The sequence below is a fragment of the Hemibagrus wyckioides genome, linkage group LG05 (assembly GCF_019097595.1).
Source record: "Hemibagrus wyckioides isolate EC202008001 linkage group LG05, SWU_Hwy_1.0, whole genome shotgun sequence".
Lineage (NCBI taxonomy): Eukaryota > Metazoa > Chordata > Actinopteri > Siluriformes > Bagridae > Hemibagrus > Hemibagrus wyckioides.
Genome location: NC_080714.1, coordinates 916,759 through 934,258, shown reverse-complemented (window position 1 = coordinate 934,258; position 17,500 = coordinate 916,759). Strand labels below are relative to the sequence as shown.

The window sequence follows — 17,500 nt, the reverse complement described above, 5'->3', positions numbered from 1 at the left end:
GGGAGGGAGATCACTTCATCTGTTGATGGCGGCTGAAGGACGTGGATGTGGAGCGGAATAAGCGGGTAAATGCATATTTTCTAAAGATATCTTTATTATTTATCTTTATTATCTTTGGTCTCAAGCATCGGGAACTTTGTTTTGACAGTTTAAATGATCTTTAAAACCGCTAAACTAATGTTAATAACTTTTCTGTGGGGGCAGAAGCGTGAAACAGTTATAATCACTTAAGTGTGTGTGAGGATTAAAATATGGTTATATGTGTTGATAGTAATGTGTAGAGGTTTATGTTTCCTGACTTTGAACACATTTTTGTTTATTTTCTGCTTTCCTTGTGTATTTTGTGGCTGTGTAAGGTTAGCCGCCATTTTTTCCCCTGAGGTAAATTTGACTTTAACACTACAGCCAGCTGCTGATGAGGAACGAACGGAGCGCCAATTTAAAATAATTAGCACAATTAGCATAATTGTGAATTCTGTGGTATCCGATCAGGCATCTAGAAGAGTAAAGTGCAGCTTTTGGAGGCGAGGTCATTTAGGGTGAATTTCACACAGTTCTGAGACCAGGCCCGGAGTGGTCATCAGGTGAACCGGTGATTCCTTAGGAATACCCGGTGGTCAGCTCTGTCCTGCTCATAGCGACTCGCCGGATTTTTTTTCAGATACACAGAAAAACGTATATGTGTTTAAGTTATTGTGTGTGACTGATAATTACACTAATTACACTAGATTTGGATCTAAATCAGCGCATAATGACACCGTGCACTAAAAAGAGTCGTTTATTTGGTCAGAGCGCGCGCACGTTTTGATTTTGGGGTAAACTGACCTTTTACCCTGTAAGTAGATTTTCATTATTAATATCACTGAGTACTTGAATGTACAATGACACTGGAACAGGGACACCAAAATAAAGTGTTACCATAATATACAGCTGGACATTTCAGATGTTAATGTGCATTTGCTTTTACAGGTGGACTGAAAAAGAACACAATGACTGAAGATATAAACCAAAAAGAGGCAGAAAAGGCTCTCCAAATGGTTCTGGGGCAAGAGACAGGGGTGGAAAGAGGGCCATTAGAGCACAGCAGGAGAGAAGACCATCTCCAGGTGTAACGCCTCGTCAGGCGGGGGAGTGTTAGAGTCCATGAGCAGATTTAGTAAAGGACGGTAGGCAGAAATCGTGGTCAAGATAATGTAAGCAAAGGGTCAAATACCAGAAGGCTAACACTCAGAAAACTAATCCAAAACACAAATCCGAAACACGAAGTCAAGAGATAAACTGGCAAGGTCATACACGAGGTAACTAGACAATAACAGAATAAAGGCTTGGCAAGTGACACAAACGGAAACAATGCTTCGCAATGAGGCTGAGGTGGCGCGCTGCTTAAATACGCCTCCGAACCGGAAGTGGCCAGAGATAGTTAATATTCGGGCGAGGGCTCCCTCTGGTGTTCTGGCCCAGGCTGTTGTGTGACAGAATCCCACCGTCTAGGGACACCTCCAGGTGTTTGTCGTCGTGGGCGCCCCCTCGGGCGAGGGGCCGGTCTGTGGGGAAAGTTCAAGTGAAATTCTTTGATGAGTGCGGGGTCCAGGATGTCCTGCCTATTGACCCAGCAGCGCTCCTCCGGGCCATACCCCTCCCAGTCCACCAAGTATTGGAGGCGACCACCCTGTCGACGCGAGTTGAGAATGGTGCGAACACGATAAGCGAGGGAGCCGTCAATGTCCAGGGGAGGAGGTGGTTCATGGGTATCAGAGCGCGCGGTTTGAGGTTCATGATAGGGCTTGAGCAGAGATGCATGAAAAGTGGGTGAGATACGATAAGAGGCAGGCAGTTCCAGGCGATATGAGACAGGATTAACCTGACGAATGATCTTGAAGGGGCCGATGAATTTGGGGCTGAGTTTGCAACAGGGTAGTTTGAATTTCAAATTACGCGTGGATAGCCAAACTCTCTGACCCACCTGGTAGGCTGGGTGAGGCCGACGTCGGCGATTGGCCTGAATTACCTGTCTTCGTACTGCCCTTTGAAGTCGGACATGGGCTCGCTCCCAAGTCTCTTGGCTACGTCTAGCCCAGTCGTCCACTGCGGGGACATCGGAGGGTTTGTCGGTCCATGGGAATAAAGGTGGTTGATAGCCTAGTACACATTGGAACGGCGTCAGCCCCGTAGAGGAAAGGGTCAAGGAGTTCTGGGCATATTCAACCCATGGGAGGAACTCACTCCATCTATGTTGCTCCTTGCTGCAGTATACTCGCAGGAACCTCCCCAGCTCTTGATTCAGGCGTTCAGCTTGTCCGTTGGACTGGGGATGGTACCCCGAGCTCAGACTGATGTTGATTCTCAATAGCTTGCAGAACTCCTGCCATACTCTAGAGGTAAACTGTGGCCCTCGGTCTGATACTATGTCCTCAGGGATGCCAAAATTTCGGAACACGTTATGAAAAATAGCTACGGCGGTTTCCATAGACGTGGGTAGGCCTTTCATAGGGATGAGTTTACACCCCTTGGAGAACCGGTCTATGACGACCATGATCGTGGTGAAGCTCTGCGACTCGGGGAGGTCTGTGAGAAAGTCTATAGAGAGGTGCGACCAGGGGCGTCGTGGGACGGGTAGCGGTTCCAACAGGCCCTCAGGCAAATGGCAGTCGGCTCGAGACTGGGCGCACACGGGACAGGAACGTACAAACCCCTCAACATCCTGATTTAGAGAGGGCCACCAAAAGGTCTGGCGCAGTAGCTGAGTAGTGCGGTGCATACCTGGGTGGCCGGTGCTGGGGCTCCCGTGGGTCCACTTAATCAGTCTGTGACGCAGTGTCGTGGGCACAAACCGCTTGGAGGGTGGACAGTTTGGGGGGGGTGCCTTGGAGGTGCAGGCCCATTCGATCTCACTCATGAAATCCCAACGTATGGGAGCAACCAGCACAGAAGGCGGAAGGATGGTGTCCGGGTGAACGGAGGATTCGCAGACTTCATGAATTCTAGAGAGCGCATCGGCTTTTCCGTTTTTGGACCCAGGACGATAGGTGACCGTGAATTTGAATCGTGAGAAAAACAATGCCCACCTGGCTTGGCGTGAGTTCAGACGCTTGGCCTCCCGTAGATAGGCTAGGTTACGGTGATCTGTGAGAATGAGGAATGGGTGAACTGCCCCCTCCAGCCAATGTCTCCACTCCTCCAGAGCAGCCTTCATGGCTAGTAGTTCCTTGTTACCCACGTCATAGTTCATTTCCGTCGGGGTTAGCTTACGAGAGAAGAAGGCGCATGGGTGTAATTTGCCTGACTCTGGCTGGCGTTGAGAGAGCACCGCCCCGAGGCCGCTGTTAGAGGCATCAACCTCTACTGTGAACGGTAAGTCCGGTCGGGGGTGCCGGAGTATGGGGGCAGACGAGAAACTTTGCTTGAGCTTACTGAAGGCATTGCTGGCTTGGTCAGTCCATCTGAGTTTACGTGGCTTCCCCTTTAGTAACGAGGTCAAGGGACCGGCTATGGTGCTATAGTTCTGAATGAATCGGCGATAAAAGTTAGCAAACCCCAGAAATCGCTGTAAGCCCTTAATGTTGGTGGGCTCCGGCCAGGATGTGATCGCTGATACCTTGGACTGATCCATTTCTATTCCCTTGTGAGATATCACATAGCCCAGGAACGTTATGGAGGGACGATGGAACTCGCACTTTTCCAATTTTACGAAGAGGTTGTGGGCTGCTAGACGGTGAAGTACGTCACGAACGTGGGAAACGTGTTGCTCATAGTTGGATGAATAAATCAGTATGTCGTCTATGTAAGCTATAACGTGACTGTGGAGCATGTCTCTGAACACTTCATTTATCATAGATTGGAAAACCGCTGGGGCGTTGGTGAGTCCATATGGCATGACTAAGTACTCGTAGTGTCCATTCGTGGTGTGAAAGGCTGTCTTCCATTCATCTCCTTCTCGTATCCGAATCAGATTGTAAGCACTGCGCAGATCGAGCTTAGTGAATATTTTCGCTCCTTGTAGCTGTTCGAGGGCGGCCGGGACTAAAGGGAGTGGATAGGGGTAAGGCACAGTGATGGCATTCAAACCCCGATAATCAATGCATGGCCGGAGCCCTCCATCCTTTTTTTCCAAAAAGAAGAAACCCGCAGCTGCCGGCGATGTAGAGGGTCGGATATATCCGGCAGTGAGGGCCTCTTCGATGTAGTCCTCCATGGCCTTTTTCTCAGGGATGGAAAGAGGGTAAACTCGACTCTTGGGTGGCGTGGTGTTAGGCAGGAGTTCTATGGTACAATCCCATGGCCTGTGTGGCAGGAGCCTGGTCGCGTTCTCTTTACTGAAAACCTCCTGCAGGTCAGAATATTCCTGAGGGAGCGATATTAGATTGGTTGAACCTGGGCTTTCTATGGACGTAGCGAGGCATGGACGAGGAGTGTGTTCCTGAAAGCAGTTTTTTATACAGGAAGGGGCCCACCTGCGGATGTCACCGTTCTTCCAGGAGATATCGGGGTCATGAAGCTGCAGCCAGGGGAAGCCCAATACTACGGGGTTAGATGGGGAAGAGATGACAAAGAAGGATAATCGCTCACGATGGAATAACCCCAGTTGGAAGTCTATGGGTTGTGTGTGATGAGAAATGAGGCCCCCTCCGATGGGTTGGTCGTTAATGGCGGTCACACGGAGCGGGGGCACGCATGGGACCGTGGGGATGTGAAGTTTGTGCACCAGATTAGCGTCTATGAGCGTCTATGAACCGCCGAGCCCGAGTCAATCAGCGCTGTGACACAGAATTTTGAATTAGCAAAGAGCAAGAAAGCAGGAAGAGAAACCTTGGATAAATGCTCAATATTCTCTACCTGGGTTGTAGCTGGCTTCTCAGGACATCGAAGCACACGGTGGCCTGGTTTGCCGCAGTAAAAGCATAGCTGGAGCTTAGTGCGCCGCTCGCGCTCAGCCTCTGTAACTCGAGCCCTCCCTAGTTGCATCGGTTCGGTTAGATCCTCTGTGTGTTGCTGGACATCCATCATGCGTCGTGGCATGGCACGTGAACTGGTGGCTGCAGGTCGGTGTTGGCGGCACAGGTTGTCTAGACGAATGGCGGTGGAGATGTATTGGGATAGCGTCATGCTGGTGTCGCGGCAAGCCATTTCCGCTTGTAATTCTGGGTTGAGTCCCTCGCGGAACACCGCCATGAGAGCTGTCGCATTCCATCCAGACTGAGCGGCCAACGTACGGAATTTTATGGCATAATCCGCGGCTGCGTCCCTCCCTTGGCGCAACTCCAGCAACTGTACAGACACATCCTTGCCTCCCACTGGGTATTCAAACACTTCCCTGATCAAGTTCGCGAAATAATCCGCGGACGCTTTGACTTGGGGGTCCGAGTCCCAAACAGCAGCCCAATCTAGCACTCTTCCGGTTAGCAGAGATAATATAAAGGCGCACCTGGTTCTCTCGTCGCTGTATGCCTCTGGCTGATGAGCGAAATAGTTATCACATTGATGAAGGAAACCCCTGCAGCGATCAGCGGATCCATCGAACTTTTCGGGTAAGGCAAAACGAGGAAGTTCGCTGCGTACGTGGAATGCCGACGCCATGGCGGCTGCTTGCTCTCGCGGCTGCTGCTGAAGTTGTTGATTTGCGGCTTTCAGCGAGTCAACCTCTTCCTGATAAGCCCGAAGGAGGGCTCGTTGTCGCCATAACGCCGCTCGCATATCCGCTGGACTCATTTCAGGCGAAGCATTCTGCAACGCCTCGTCAGGCGGGGGAGTGTTACAGTCCATGAGCAGATTTAGTAAAGGACGGTAGGCAGAAATCGTGGTCAAGATAACGTAAGCAAAGGGTCAAATATCATCACAACATTGCAGCAGAGAAAGAACTACATGTAAGAACATGAAGCCACATGAGCAGAGGATAATGTAATCTAAAGCTTTAATAAACATAGCTGTGATAAACACATGTATTGTAAAATACTGGATGATTATTACAGTTTATCTGCATAATTAAAATCTACAAGGTTATGTATGTAACCCTGTTCCCTCAGAAAGGAACAAGATGCTGGGTCATGTCTGATGCTATGGGAACACTTAATTGAGGAAGTTTCTTAAGCTTCTTAAGTCTTAGGCTCTGTGTGCAACACCACTATGGTCGATGTCTGTTCCAGAGGCCCTGAGAGAGCACAAGCAAACCTGGAATAGAACATCAATTAGCCCTGAAGAACCTATGACCTGAAGTGGGGTCCAGATCCAGATTATAGAGCCTAGCGCAGCACAGATTTCTTGGAGGGGAACACCCATGGCCAGGGCACTGGATGAGGCAATGCCCCAAAAGTGAGCTCTAGCACCTAGAGGTGAAGCAATACCACACACCTCATAGACCTGGATAATGGCTTCTACTACCCAGTGTGCCAAACTACCCAGTGTGTCAAATACCAGAAGGCTAACACTCAGAAAACTAATCCAAAACACAAATCCGAAACACGAAGTCAAGAGATAAACTGGCAAGGTCATACACGAGGTAACTAGACAATAACAGAATAAAGGCTTGGCAAGTGACACAAATGGAAACAATGCTTCGCAATGAGGCTGAGGTGGCATGCTGCTTAAATACGCCTCCGAACCGGAAGTGGCCAGAGATAGTTAATATTCGGGCGAGGGCTCCCTCTGGTGTTCTGGCCCAGGCTGTTGTGTGACACCAGGAGTGTGATGAGTTGTTCCTGAATCCAAATGTTTTAATACTGTAATGTTCAACAGGTTTATTTTTTTATTTTTATTTATATTTTTTTACTTCTGCATTGTTAGTGTAGTTCAATTAAAAGAGCACTGATGTTTCTAAAAAGGGCCAGTTCACCCAAAAATGAACATTCTGTCATCACTGACTCGCCCTCATGTCTTTCCAAACCCTTAAGACTTTCATTCATCTTTGGATGACAAATTAAGATATTTTTAATGATATCTGCTAAGATTTATGTCCCTCTGTTTATTCCCCGAAATTTCTGATGCTCCAGAATATTTGTAAAGAGATCAAAAATAAATCAAAATGAATCGAGGGGTTTAATCCAAGTCTTCTGAAAAGTCATTATGACTTTATATGATGAACAGATCTAATTTAGGCTTTTATTCACATATAAACATCGATCAGCCAACAAATGTTATGTACCATTGGTTACATAAGACCAGATGCTGGTAGAGTATTAAACTTGAGTTTTACTGTTAATGTTGATGTTCCAGAATGTAAAAACCACAGGTAAATTAAAAATAAGAATTAAGCACAAAACTGTTTGAATATGAATATTTATACTGTCCAGGTAAGATGCCTCAAAACACACACACACATACCCATGTGGGGCCAGTCCAGTACCCACTAATAAACCTGATATAATGGGCCCTTGTATATACCACATGGGCTTCACAAAGTGGGACCAATATGGGCCTCATGTAGGTTGCCCAGTTGGGCTCCACATTTGCCCCAGTCAGAATATACGTGGGATTCATATGGCCTAATTTAGATGGGGCCCACATGGAACCTGCAGACAAACCCATCTAGGGCCCATGTTTCAAGCCCATTTGGGGCCCACATGGGCCCCACCTTGCAATGTTGGCTGGGTAATAGTGCTTTCCCAAGTGTGCTACAGATGTCAGAATGACCAGGTACTGAAAAAACTGGGTAAGCTGCTTGAGACCTGTAGGCAGGACACATACTTCTGCCATACACCCACAGCGAAGCACTTCATCAGGCCAGGACCAAGTGCCGAGATCCCTGTCAAGAGATCCAAAGATCACCACCTGGACAAGAGTGGAGCATGAACAGCTTCAATTCCTTAAGTGAGTTTAATATCAAGCCGTTCTAGCCAGAATTGGTGCCTAAACCTTCTTGCTCATTTAGCTTAATGTCTCACTGGAGAGGAGGGTAGTGCTGGGCAGCTGGGTGGAGGACCTCCTTTTGCTATGTGAAGATGGAATGATAGGGCTTTGAGAGTGAAAGAGAGCTATGAAAGAGCTAGAAGACCCGACAAAGGGGGCAACTTCTGACTGTGACCGTCTTAAAAAATGTAAAAATACAAAGGCAATGTTTGTGTAATCAGTGTATCAATGAACTACAGTATAAAAATATGTGTGAAGATTAAAGTTGTGTGTGTTACCAGAGCCGTTGCCGTGGTGATCTTCGTCCCACCTGAAGCTCCGACGACCATTTTAACTTTGTTGTGTTTGTCAGAGATGATGGTTGGGCACATGGACGAGAGCGGCCTTTTACCTGCACACACAGTGGACATGTTACACTCTCCCTGTTTCATATTACAATCATTTACAAAACTTTTACTGATAAAGTATTACAATATCATCACAACATTGCAGCAGAGAAAGAACTACATGTAAGAACATGAAGCCACATGAGCAGAGGATAATGTAATCTAAAGCTTTAATAAACATAGCTGTGATAAACACATGTATTGTAAAATACTGGATGATTATTACAGTTTATCTGCATAATTAAAATCTACAAGGTTATGTATGTAACCCTGTTCCCTCAGAAAGGAACAAGATGCTGGGTCATGTCTGATGCTATGGGAACACTTAATTGAGGAAGTTTCTTAAGCTTCTTAAGTCTTAGGCTCTGTGTGCAACACCACTATGGTCGATGTCTGTTCCAGAGGCCCTGAGAGAGCACAAGCAAACCTGGAATAGAACATCAATTAGCCCTGAAGAACCTATGACCTGAAGTGGGGTCCAGATCCAGATTATAGAGCCTAGCGCAGCACAGATTTCTTGGAGGGGAACACCCATGGCCAGGGCACTGGATGAGGCAATGCCCCAAAAGTGAGCTCTAGCACCTAGAGGTGAAGCAATACCACACACCTCATAGACCTGGATAATGGCTTCTACTACCCAGTGTGCCAAACAGTGTTTGGAGTCAGACTGCCTTTGTTCCAGCTACCAAAGCAGACAAACAGGGAGGACTTATGCCACAAGCTCAAGTAGTGCACATAAATTCTCAGGACCCATACTGGGCAAAGCAAGTGCTGCCTCTCTTGTTCCACTGAATCATGGGGCAGAGGACAGAAGGCCTGCAAGATGTCCAGACGACCGGCCATCCTGGGCACCTTGGGGACATATCCCACAATGGGGTGCAGAATAGCCTTGGACATGCCAGGGGCAAATTCTTAGCAGGCGGGGGCAACTGATCCTGCCTGCAGATCTACTACCATTTTAAGGGAGGCCAAGGGTAAGAGCAATGCTATCTTTAGGGTCAGAAACCTCTCAAAGGCTGACTCCATAGACTTAAAGTGAGCTCCCAGCAGCCCCTCCAGGACCACAGAGAGGTCCCAGGAGGGAAGGTGCCATCTGCAGGATGGCCTCAGCTGCCTTGCACCACAGAGAAAACAAGAGACTAGAGCCTACCCAAGAAGGCCCTGAGGACACGTTTGTGGTTTGCAGCAATGGTGGCCACATACACTTTTAAAGTAGAGGGGGACAGGCCCTGAGAAAGGCAAGACTGTAGAAACTCCAGCATTGTACCGACCAGGCAGTGAACTGGATCCTGACAGTGCTGATCGCATCTGAGGCAAAAAAGCCTCCACTTCAGAGTGTACAGCTTTCTAGCTGAGGGAGTCTTCACTACCTCATATGAGAGGCCTGCCTCTAGGAACTGGTCCCCCTCAGGGGCCAGACCCAGATCTTCCACATCTCAGGGCGGGGGTGTAGGATTGCCCCCTCCGCCTGACAGAGGAGATCTTTCCCGACAGGATTCTCCCAAGGAGTAGCATTTAGGAGGTCTAGGTCTGTAAACCAAGGAAACAGTCTGCATCCCGATGTATGTGTCCTGGGATGAAAATCGCTCTCAGCAATAGAAACCTGACCTCTGCGCAGAGCAGAATCTGCTGCAAAAACCTGAACAGAGGGCACAAATGCAGACCACCCTGATGATTGATACAGGAAACTACCGTAGTGCTGTCTGTGCGCACTAACACATGGTAGCCCCTGAGGCGTGGGAGAAAGTGTTTCAATGCTAGAAACATGGCCCTCATCTCCAGGCAATTTATGTGCCATGAGAGATAAGGGCCTTCCAAGAGACCCTGGACCCTATCCAAGACAGGCCGTCCAAGAGAGTGTCTTGCAATGATGTCACGCCCCTAGAGTGCAACCCAAGGTCAGCAACCAGGGTCTTTTATACCTAAGAAGGGTATGAAGCCCATGGCATGTTACCCTTATGACCACACCCTTATGAACCCTTATGACCCTTATGAAAGCCCACATCCCTGAACCAGAGCCAGAACTGCCTCATGTAAAGGAGACGCAAAGGGATAACATTGGCTACTGTCACCATGAGGCCTAGCACACTCTGTGTCTTGGAATAGCTTTCACTACTGCCAGGATGGAAGCTACCCGAGCCGGAGACAGACACGCCTGCATCATGGTGGAATCCCAAACTACCCACAAAAAGGTGGTTCTCTGAGAAGGAGAAAGCACACACTTCTCTGAGTTCAACTTGAGGCCTAAAGACCTCATATGGGCAAGCACAGCATCTTGATAAATGGCCGCCATGGCCTTCGACTGGGCCAGAATGAGCCAGTCGTCCAGGTATTTCAGTACATTGATGCCCTGGAGATGCAGTGGAGCCAGGGCAGCAATCATGCACTTCAGAAATGTGTGTAGTGATAGGTCTAGACCAAAAGGAAGAACAGAATACTGGTATGCTTCATCCCCGAAAGCAAACCTGAGGAACCTCCTGTGCTCTGGCAGAATGCTGATGTGAAAATAGGTGTCTTTGAGGTCTATTGTCACAAACCAGTCCTCGGGCATGATTTGCGATGCAATAAGTTGAGCACCTTGAACATCTTTAGTTCACAGTTCAGAGCCCACAGGTCGAAAATTGAACACAGCCCCCCCTCTTTCTTAGGAACAACAAAATACCAGCTGTATAAGCCTGAGTCTCGATATGGGATGGGAACATGTTTTATGGCCCCTTTTCTCAGAAGTGAGAGAAGTTCCTCTTGGAGGAACATGGTTTGGTGTTCACCAACGACATTGGGCAACACACCCTGAAATGGAAGTGGACCCTTCTGAGCCCCAGAATGCCAGATGCAGCAGAGCAGGAGGAATGGGAAACTTCTGCCACCCTAGGGAGGATGCTCCTAGGAATCCTAGCCCCCAGGTGTCAGGATCCCTTCATCCTTCTGGCAGAGATGACAGACTGGTTGTCAAGCTTAGAGTAAACAATGCTAATTTCCTTTTTAGAGGAGAAATTGCCGAGGGAGCTCCTGAATCTGAAATAGAGATATCAGAGTTAAGGGAGAGAACAAAAACAAGGGATGGACCCATCTCTTGTGCCACTTCCGCCAACTCAACCTGCTCAAGACGCTTGAGTAATGTGATGTAGATGCCCTTTTATGGATTTATTAGCACGTATTCCCTTTGTCATGTGTATCTGAGCCATTAAATTGGTATGTGTGCACACAGAGTTTCAGATACAACTTTCTCAATGAAGCAACCACATAATGTTGGTCATGATTCAACGTCAAGTGAATATGAATAATGGGATAAAATCTGTTACCTGGTTTAATGAAGTTATTGGGAGAAGGAGGAATGCAGAATGCATTTGTGATGTACGGAGAACTGAAGTCATCCATATTATCGTTAAAGATGATTCCAGTGGAACGCGACATCACTTTAGACCCAAAACTGCACATAAACACCGTCAAGACTGTTTACACACTCTTTTCTGGCTCAGAGCAGTACAATGTGTTCTGATTGGCTGAGATCAGTACAGTGTGTTCTGATTGTGATTAGTTTTACTGTCTTACTATTGGTTGATGGTGCTGGTCACAGACACGGCGCTTCCGTCCTCAGCGATGACAGACAGATGAGCCGTACCAGAATTCTCAGGGTTAAAGTATTTTGGTCCGTAGTAACTCTCTGGATGTGTGGCGTTATCTGTGATCTGACTGCGGATGTTTTCAGCAAAGTATTCTGAGGTCATGTTGTGGATGAGCTGAAGAGGGACAGGCATAACAACCTCGGTGAAGCAACAAATCTAAAGGATTGGATCAAATGATTTGCCAGACCAGTTGCCTGTGTGTGTGGTTTGATGCACAAAAATGGGAGGAAAACTGTGGTGCAGCATCATATGTGACCTTTCAAGTACAGTTCCTTCCGGTTCTGATCTCAAACCCAAATGTCTTCAGGGTCTGGCAAAAACAAAACAATTGTTGTTCCAATACTTTTGGAGGAGACTGTAAATAGCAGTGATTGTTGGTGCCTTTGATGAGTGAACATAATTTATACAGTTAGCTTGCTGTATTAATCATTGTTATTCTATTCTTACATTACTTCTTATGTGTATTTGAGCATTTTCCTTTTATGTATGCTGATAGAACACTTTATTGATCCCAAAGAAAAATTATTATACAAATGTTATCTTGTCTGACAAAAACAGTACAAAACTGAGCATGTAACTGAGCAATCCAAACATCCACTAAAAACTATTTAGTGTCTTATTTAATTTGTGTTTAGCCAATACTATTTCTTATCAGAACTAATGGTGGACAGGCCACACCCACAAACAAAAACATGGATGCTGAACTATAACCAACATGATTGACTTGATAGTGTGAACATACAGAGTGTTACTGATGAACAACAAACACCATGATGTGGAACTAAACACTGTCTCACGTCGGTGATGTTGAGGTACTGAGGATCTCCCAGCCTGCTCCTCATAGCGTAGGCGAAGCGAAAAGCCTCAACGATGCGGTGATAAGTGAGAGTCTTCTTCTCTGGAGTGGACACACTGCTGGGTGAGAAATTATAACCTGCACAGAGACATTTTAGGGCTTTTATATCATCATATCATCCTCATTATCATCAACATCATCATCATCATCATACACTAGCTATAAGCTTAGAAGGGCTTAAAAACCTGTTCTTTATCTACACTGTTAATAAATTTGCCTACGCTGTTTAATTATACAAAACAATCATTTCCTTCATGCTTCATTCTGCTATTTAATACTAGATAGCATTAAAGCTGTTAGCTCAACATTAGTTAAGCTAACTAGTGACTATCTGGGTTAAGTTAGCAGAATAATACTTTGTATGTAAACTATCCATCCATTTTCTATACCCGCTTTATTCCTAATTAGGGTCCTAATTAACTGTTGAGAAACTCTAAGTGGATAATAGACTTAAGACACTTCTAATATCCATTTATTCCACTCAACAGACAAACACACACACACTCACCTCAATGTTGAGGATTAGCGCTAGCACAGGACCACTAGATGGAGCATCTGGAAAGTGCATCGTGTATTCTCCCACATTTATCTTCAGTGGGCTTTCATTCAACTCTGGTGTGTAAGCTGACAGGTCTTCAAGTGTTATAATGCCACCTGGATCATCCCCCAACATCAGGAACAGATTAGCATACAACATGAGGTGATTAGCACTGAGCATTAGCACTGGGCATTAGCACTAAGTATTAGCCCCTTTGTTAAAGAATGCACAGTATTAGCATCAGTACTGTACTGAGTATCTCAGTGATATTTAGTATCTGCATTGCAGGGTTTATTAACATTATGATGCTAATAAGAGAGCTAGTAGCATGTTGTAGACTTTAATAGTTCAGCACTGATGGACCTGCAACCTGGATGTCCTTCACTATCGTTTCAGCCATGGAGCCTTTATAAAAAACATCAGCTCCTTCCTCAGCGATCCTCCCGTAGGTGTCTGCTAGCTGTGGAAATCTGATTGTGTCGTTTTCCCTCAGGATGGTTTTGTTGGAATCACAGAACACTTCACTGTAACAGAAAATAAAATTCTAAATTATAATTCAAAGAAATCCTTTTCCTTATGGCAGTAAAGTGTTCATCGGTCAGTCAGTTGTAAAGTCCACATTCTGCCCTGATTCTGTCATGTGTGATGAATATACTGTGCATTCTGAGTTCACTTCCCTTATATGGTCATGACTTCCTGTTCTCACTAACACTTGAGCTTTATGGTTGCTTTTTCAATTTAAAGATGGATATTATATTAAATTTTCTAGCCTTGGACAGAGGAATTCTCCCTACATAGGCAGCCTCCTGCTGAACAGAACACATGGGTGTTGCTGATATGTTGAAGTGTCCATGACAGTGATGTCCCTCACCACAACACAGGATCAGCCTGAATGGTCTCCTGGTTTTCACACAAGGGTTTGGCAAGAGCTCTGCTCACTCGGATGCCATCACGTGCCAGCTGGATGCTCGGCTTAAACAGCTCCCTCCAGGGCAGGCGGCCATGACGCCGGTGTGCCAGTTCATAGCCACGAAGCTCACCGGGGACAGCGATAGACAGACCTCCTGTTATTCATGAAAACACCACAGAGCTGGACATCCTTTAAGTGTTCGCATTTATTTATTTATTTATTTATTTATTTATTTATTTATTTAAAAGCACCCTGATACTTGCATATAAGTATTACAAGTAATGAACAAAACCATATTAATTAATTAATTAATTAATTAAGGTTTTTAAATCCTGTTGTGTAAGTCTTTAATGTTTCAGCTTCAGATCTTCACAGTGCTCACAGGCCTCATCCTTCTGATTATAAACCAAACAAAACAAAATCCAATTAAACTCAATCCAATTACACAGAATAAAGGATATTAATCACAGAGCATGCGGCCGGTTGCCACTTGACCTCACACACAACACAGGAAGAATAAAAAGAGATTCAACTCAGAAGCTGTACAGGATATTCAGCACCTTTTTTCGAGAGCTCTGCGTCATGGCGGAACATGTCAACCGTGGCCTGTAGGGGCGCTGTTTCCCTCGCGTTGATTGTCTCCACCTTTCCTAAGAGAGAAAATCAATAAGGTTCCTAATTTAAATAAATAATTTGTAGCTAATGATTTGTTATTTTGGGTCTGAAACTGTGCTGAAAATCTCTTCAATGTCAGTGAGGCAGGTGGGATAAATCATCAGATAGATGAATAGAGGAGTGGAAAGAGAGATTGTTAGATGGATGGATGGATGGATGAACAGATGCATGGATGGATGGATGGAGGGAGGGGTGGAGGGACGGATGAATGGATGGATGGATGGATGGATGGATGAATTGAGTGGCATAAGAACAGATGAATGGAAGGATGAATTGTCAGAATGAAAAAGACAAATTGTCAAATGGATGAATTCAGTTTTACATTGATAGATAGATTTTGAGATGGATGGATGGATGGATGAAAGGATGGACAGATGAATGGATGGACAGATGGATGGATGTCACCTGTAGAGCCGTTATAGAAGATGAAGTAATGTCCTCCTCCGATGCCCATGCTGTGAACGTTAAACAGTCCCACACACAACAGCGCTGCGATGGCAGCATCGACCGCAGAACCACCACGTTTTAACATGTCCCTGATACACACACACACACAACAATGTGGTCAATAGAGACTCTGAACTGAAATTACAGTGTGTTATTTACAGTGTCTTTAATTCATTCATGCTCAGGTGTGTGTGTGTGTGTTGGGAATGTTGGGATATCAAACACTTCCAGCTGGACTGATGGATTTTCTATTGATCCAGTAGCAGCATTTCCTCTTTCTCTGACTTTATAACATTTAAAAAACTTTCCCTTCATGTGCGTCTCAGTTTTTTAGCTCTGAGTGTTTATTTCAGTTCTGGACAGATTTAAAATGATTCAGGTTTACTAAACCATTTAAAGCTGTGTGGATGATGTCATCAAACAGTCCAGTTCTTTATTCATGTCCACATGGGACTGCAGCTTCATATGACAACAACATAGCTTATTACAAACAAACAAACAATAAACACTCTACAAATACAAAAGTAATAATATAATTACGATGACAAATATTATCATTAATATTATATTCCTGCAGACTCACTGTCCCTTCGGGGGTGTGTATGGTCAAGATTTAATATTCAGACATAATTACAGACTTTATTAAAACTATTCTGTAGAGAAGAGAGAGAAGAGGCAGAGTCAGAGACCTCAGTCTAAACGGTCAGTATTAACACAAGGAACGTTCTGATATTCAGGGTCTGGACACGAGCTGCTTCAGTGTCCTGCTTCAGTATTAGCATCAGTACTGTACTACTGAGTATTAGCATGTAAACTATAGTGAATGTTAGCATCAGTACTGTATTGAGTATTAGCATGTTTCTCAGTGGTATTTAGCATCTGCGTTGCAGGGTTTATTAACATTATGATGCTAATAACAGAGCTAGTAGCATGTTGTACACTTTAATAATTCAACACTGATGGACCTGCAGCCTGGATGTCCTTCACTATCATTTCAGCCATGGAGCTTTTTTTTTATAAAAAACATCAGCTCCTTCCTTAGCGATCCTCTCGTAGGTGTCTGCTAGCCATGGAAATCTGATCGTTCTGCTATTCAGAGTCAGGACACAAGCCGCTTCAGTAGATTTTCTGAGATTCAGACTGAGATTATTACAAGAACCTGGGTGTAGTTCGTGTCTTTGAGGTTCAGGAATAGAAGCATCTGGTGGAAGATTTTTACTAACATCTAGACCAGTGTCTTTAAGCACAAACACTCACCTTTAAAGCTGAAAATAAATCAGGAACAGTAAATACCCCTCTAATCACTGGGATCTGTACTGGGATCAATACATCTGATGATGTAGTGAAAATAACATGCTGCAAATAACAGGAATTATGACTAACAGGAAGTAGTGAGTGGACCCTGCTGATTTGTCCTACCTGCCGATTTCAGAACACGTCCCGGTGTCAGCTGCGATGGCGGCTTTGGAGTAGCACTGAGTTTTAAGTTTCCTCCGAGAGAGCAAACTGAAGCAAATAATCAGAACAACCACAATGACAAGCACCAGGCAGGCAATGCGGCTCTTCTTCCCCATGATCCTGTTCAAACACAACACAATGTTATTACAGTAACAATGCCACTGCATTTCATCATAACACAATTAAAAACAGGCTTCAGAGTTTTACCTGAGTGTTCAGTGTTCAGTGTTCAGAGTTCAGTGTTCAGAGTTCAGAGTTCAGTGTTCAGTGTTCAGAGTTCAGTGTTCAGAGTTCAGTGTTCAGAGTTCAGAGTTCAGAGTTCAGTGTTCAGAGTTCAGAGTTCAGTGTTCAGTGTTCAGAGTTCAGAGTTCAGTGTTCAGAGTTCAGAGTTCAGTGTTCAGTGTTCAGAGTTCAGTGTTCAGTGTTCAGTCTCAGTGCCTTAATGTTTTGCATTCATTTCTGAAGTTTCTGAATTTTCCAGAGAGAAAGCAACTCCAAGCGGAGGAGGAGGTGTAAATGCTCGGAGGCTGAGACGTGACGATGTGACCCAGCTGTGATTAGGGCTGTGATTTTGTCCAGGCCGTAATTAAACCAGACAAAGGTGTAATTTTCAGCGTCTGGGTCATTTATTTACTCGCCTGTTTGCAGTCTTGTACACTGAGAATAATCTACTCATGGTGTTCATTACAATTAAAGAGCATTAAACAGAAACGAAATAGATATGTTAGCGAGGTGTTTAGAGATTCTGGTGTTGATCTGGTGGTT

General features: G+C 45.3%; 2 protein-coding genes across 2 annotated transcripts in view; both read right to left on the bottom strand.

Annotated features, from left to right (window-relative positions):
- LOC131353289 (putative glutathione hydrolase 3 proenzyme) overlaps positions 1-5,890 on the bottom strand; it is a 19,803-nt gene extending 13,913 nt beyond the window's left edge. The window contains exon 1 of the mRNA XM_058390215.1: positions 5,870-5,890. The gene's annotated coding sequence lies outside the window, so the exon portion shown is untranslated. The remainder of the gene's footprint in view (positions 1-5,869) is intronic.
- Positions 1-17,500, bottom strand: part of LOC131353288 (glutathione hydrolase 1 proenzyme-like) — a 33,336-nt gene that overhangs the window by 3,519 nt on the left and 12,317 nt on the right. Inside the window, exons 3-12 of the mRNA XM_058390212.1 lie at positions 16,697-16,855; positions 15,236-15,366; positions 14,716-14,805; positions 14,117-14,309; positions 13,609-13,769; positions 13,212-13,361; positions 12,649-12,785; positions 11,778-11,965; positions 11,528-11,655; positions 8,118-8,230 (exon numbers count right to left, since the gene is read on the bottom strand). Coding sequence (XP_058246195.1) covers positions 8,118-8,230; positions 11,528-11,655; positions 11,778-11,965; positions 12,649-12,785; positions 13,212-13,361; positions 13,609-13,769; positions 14,117-14,309; positions 14,716-14,805; positions 15,236-15,366; positions 16,697-16,851 — 1,446 coding nt within the window. The 5' untranslated portion in view covers positions 16,852-16,855. The remainder of the gene's footprint in view (positions 1-8,117; positions 8,231-11,527; positions 11,656-11,777; positions 11,966-12,648; positions 12,786-13,211; positions 13,362-13,608; positions 13,770-14,116; positions 14,310-14,715; positions 14,806-15,235; positions 15,367-16,696; positions 16,856-17,500) is intronic.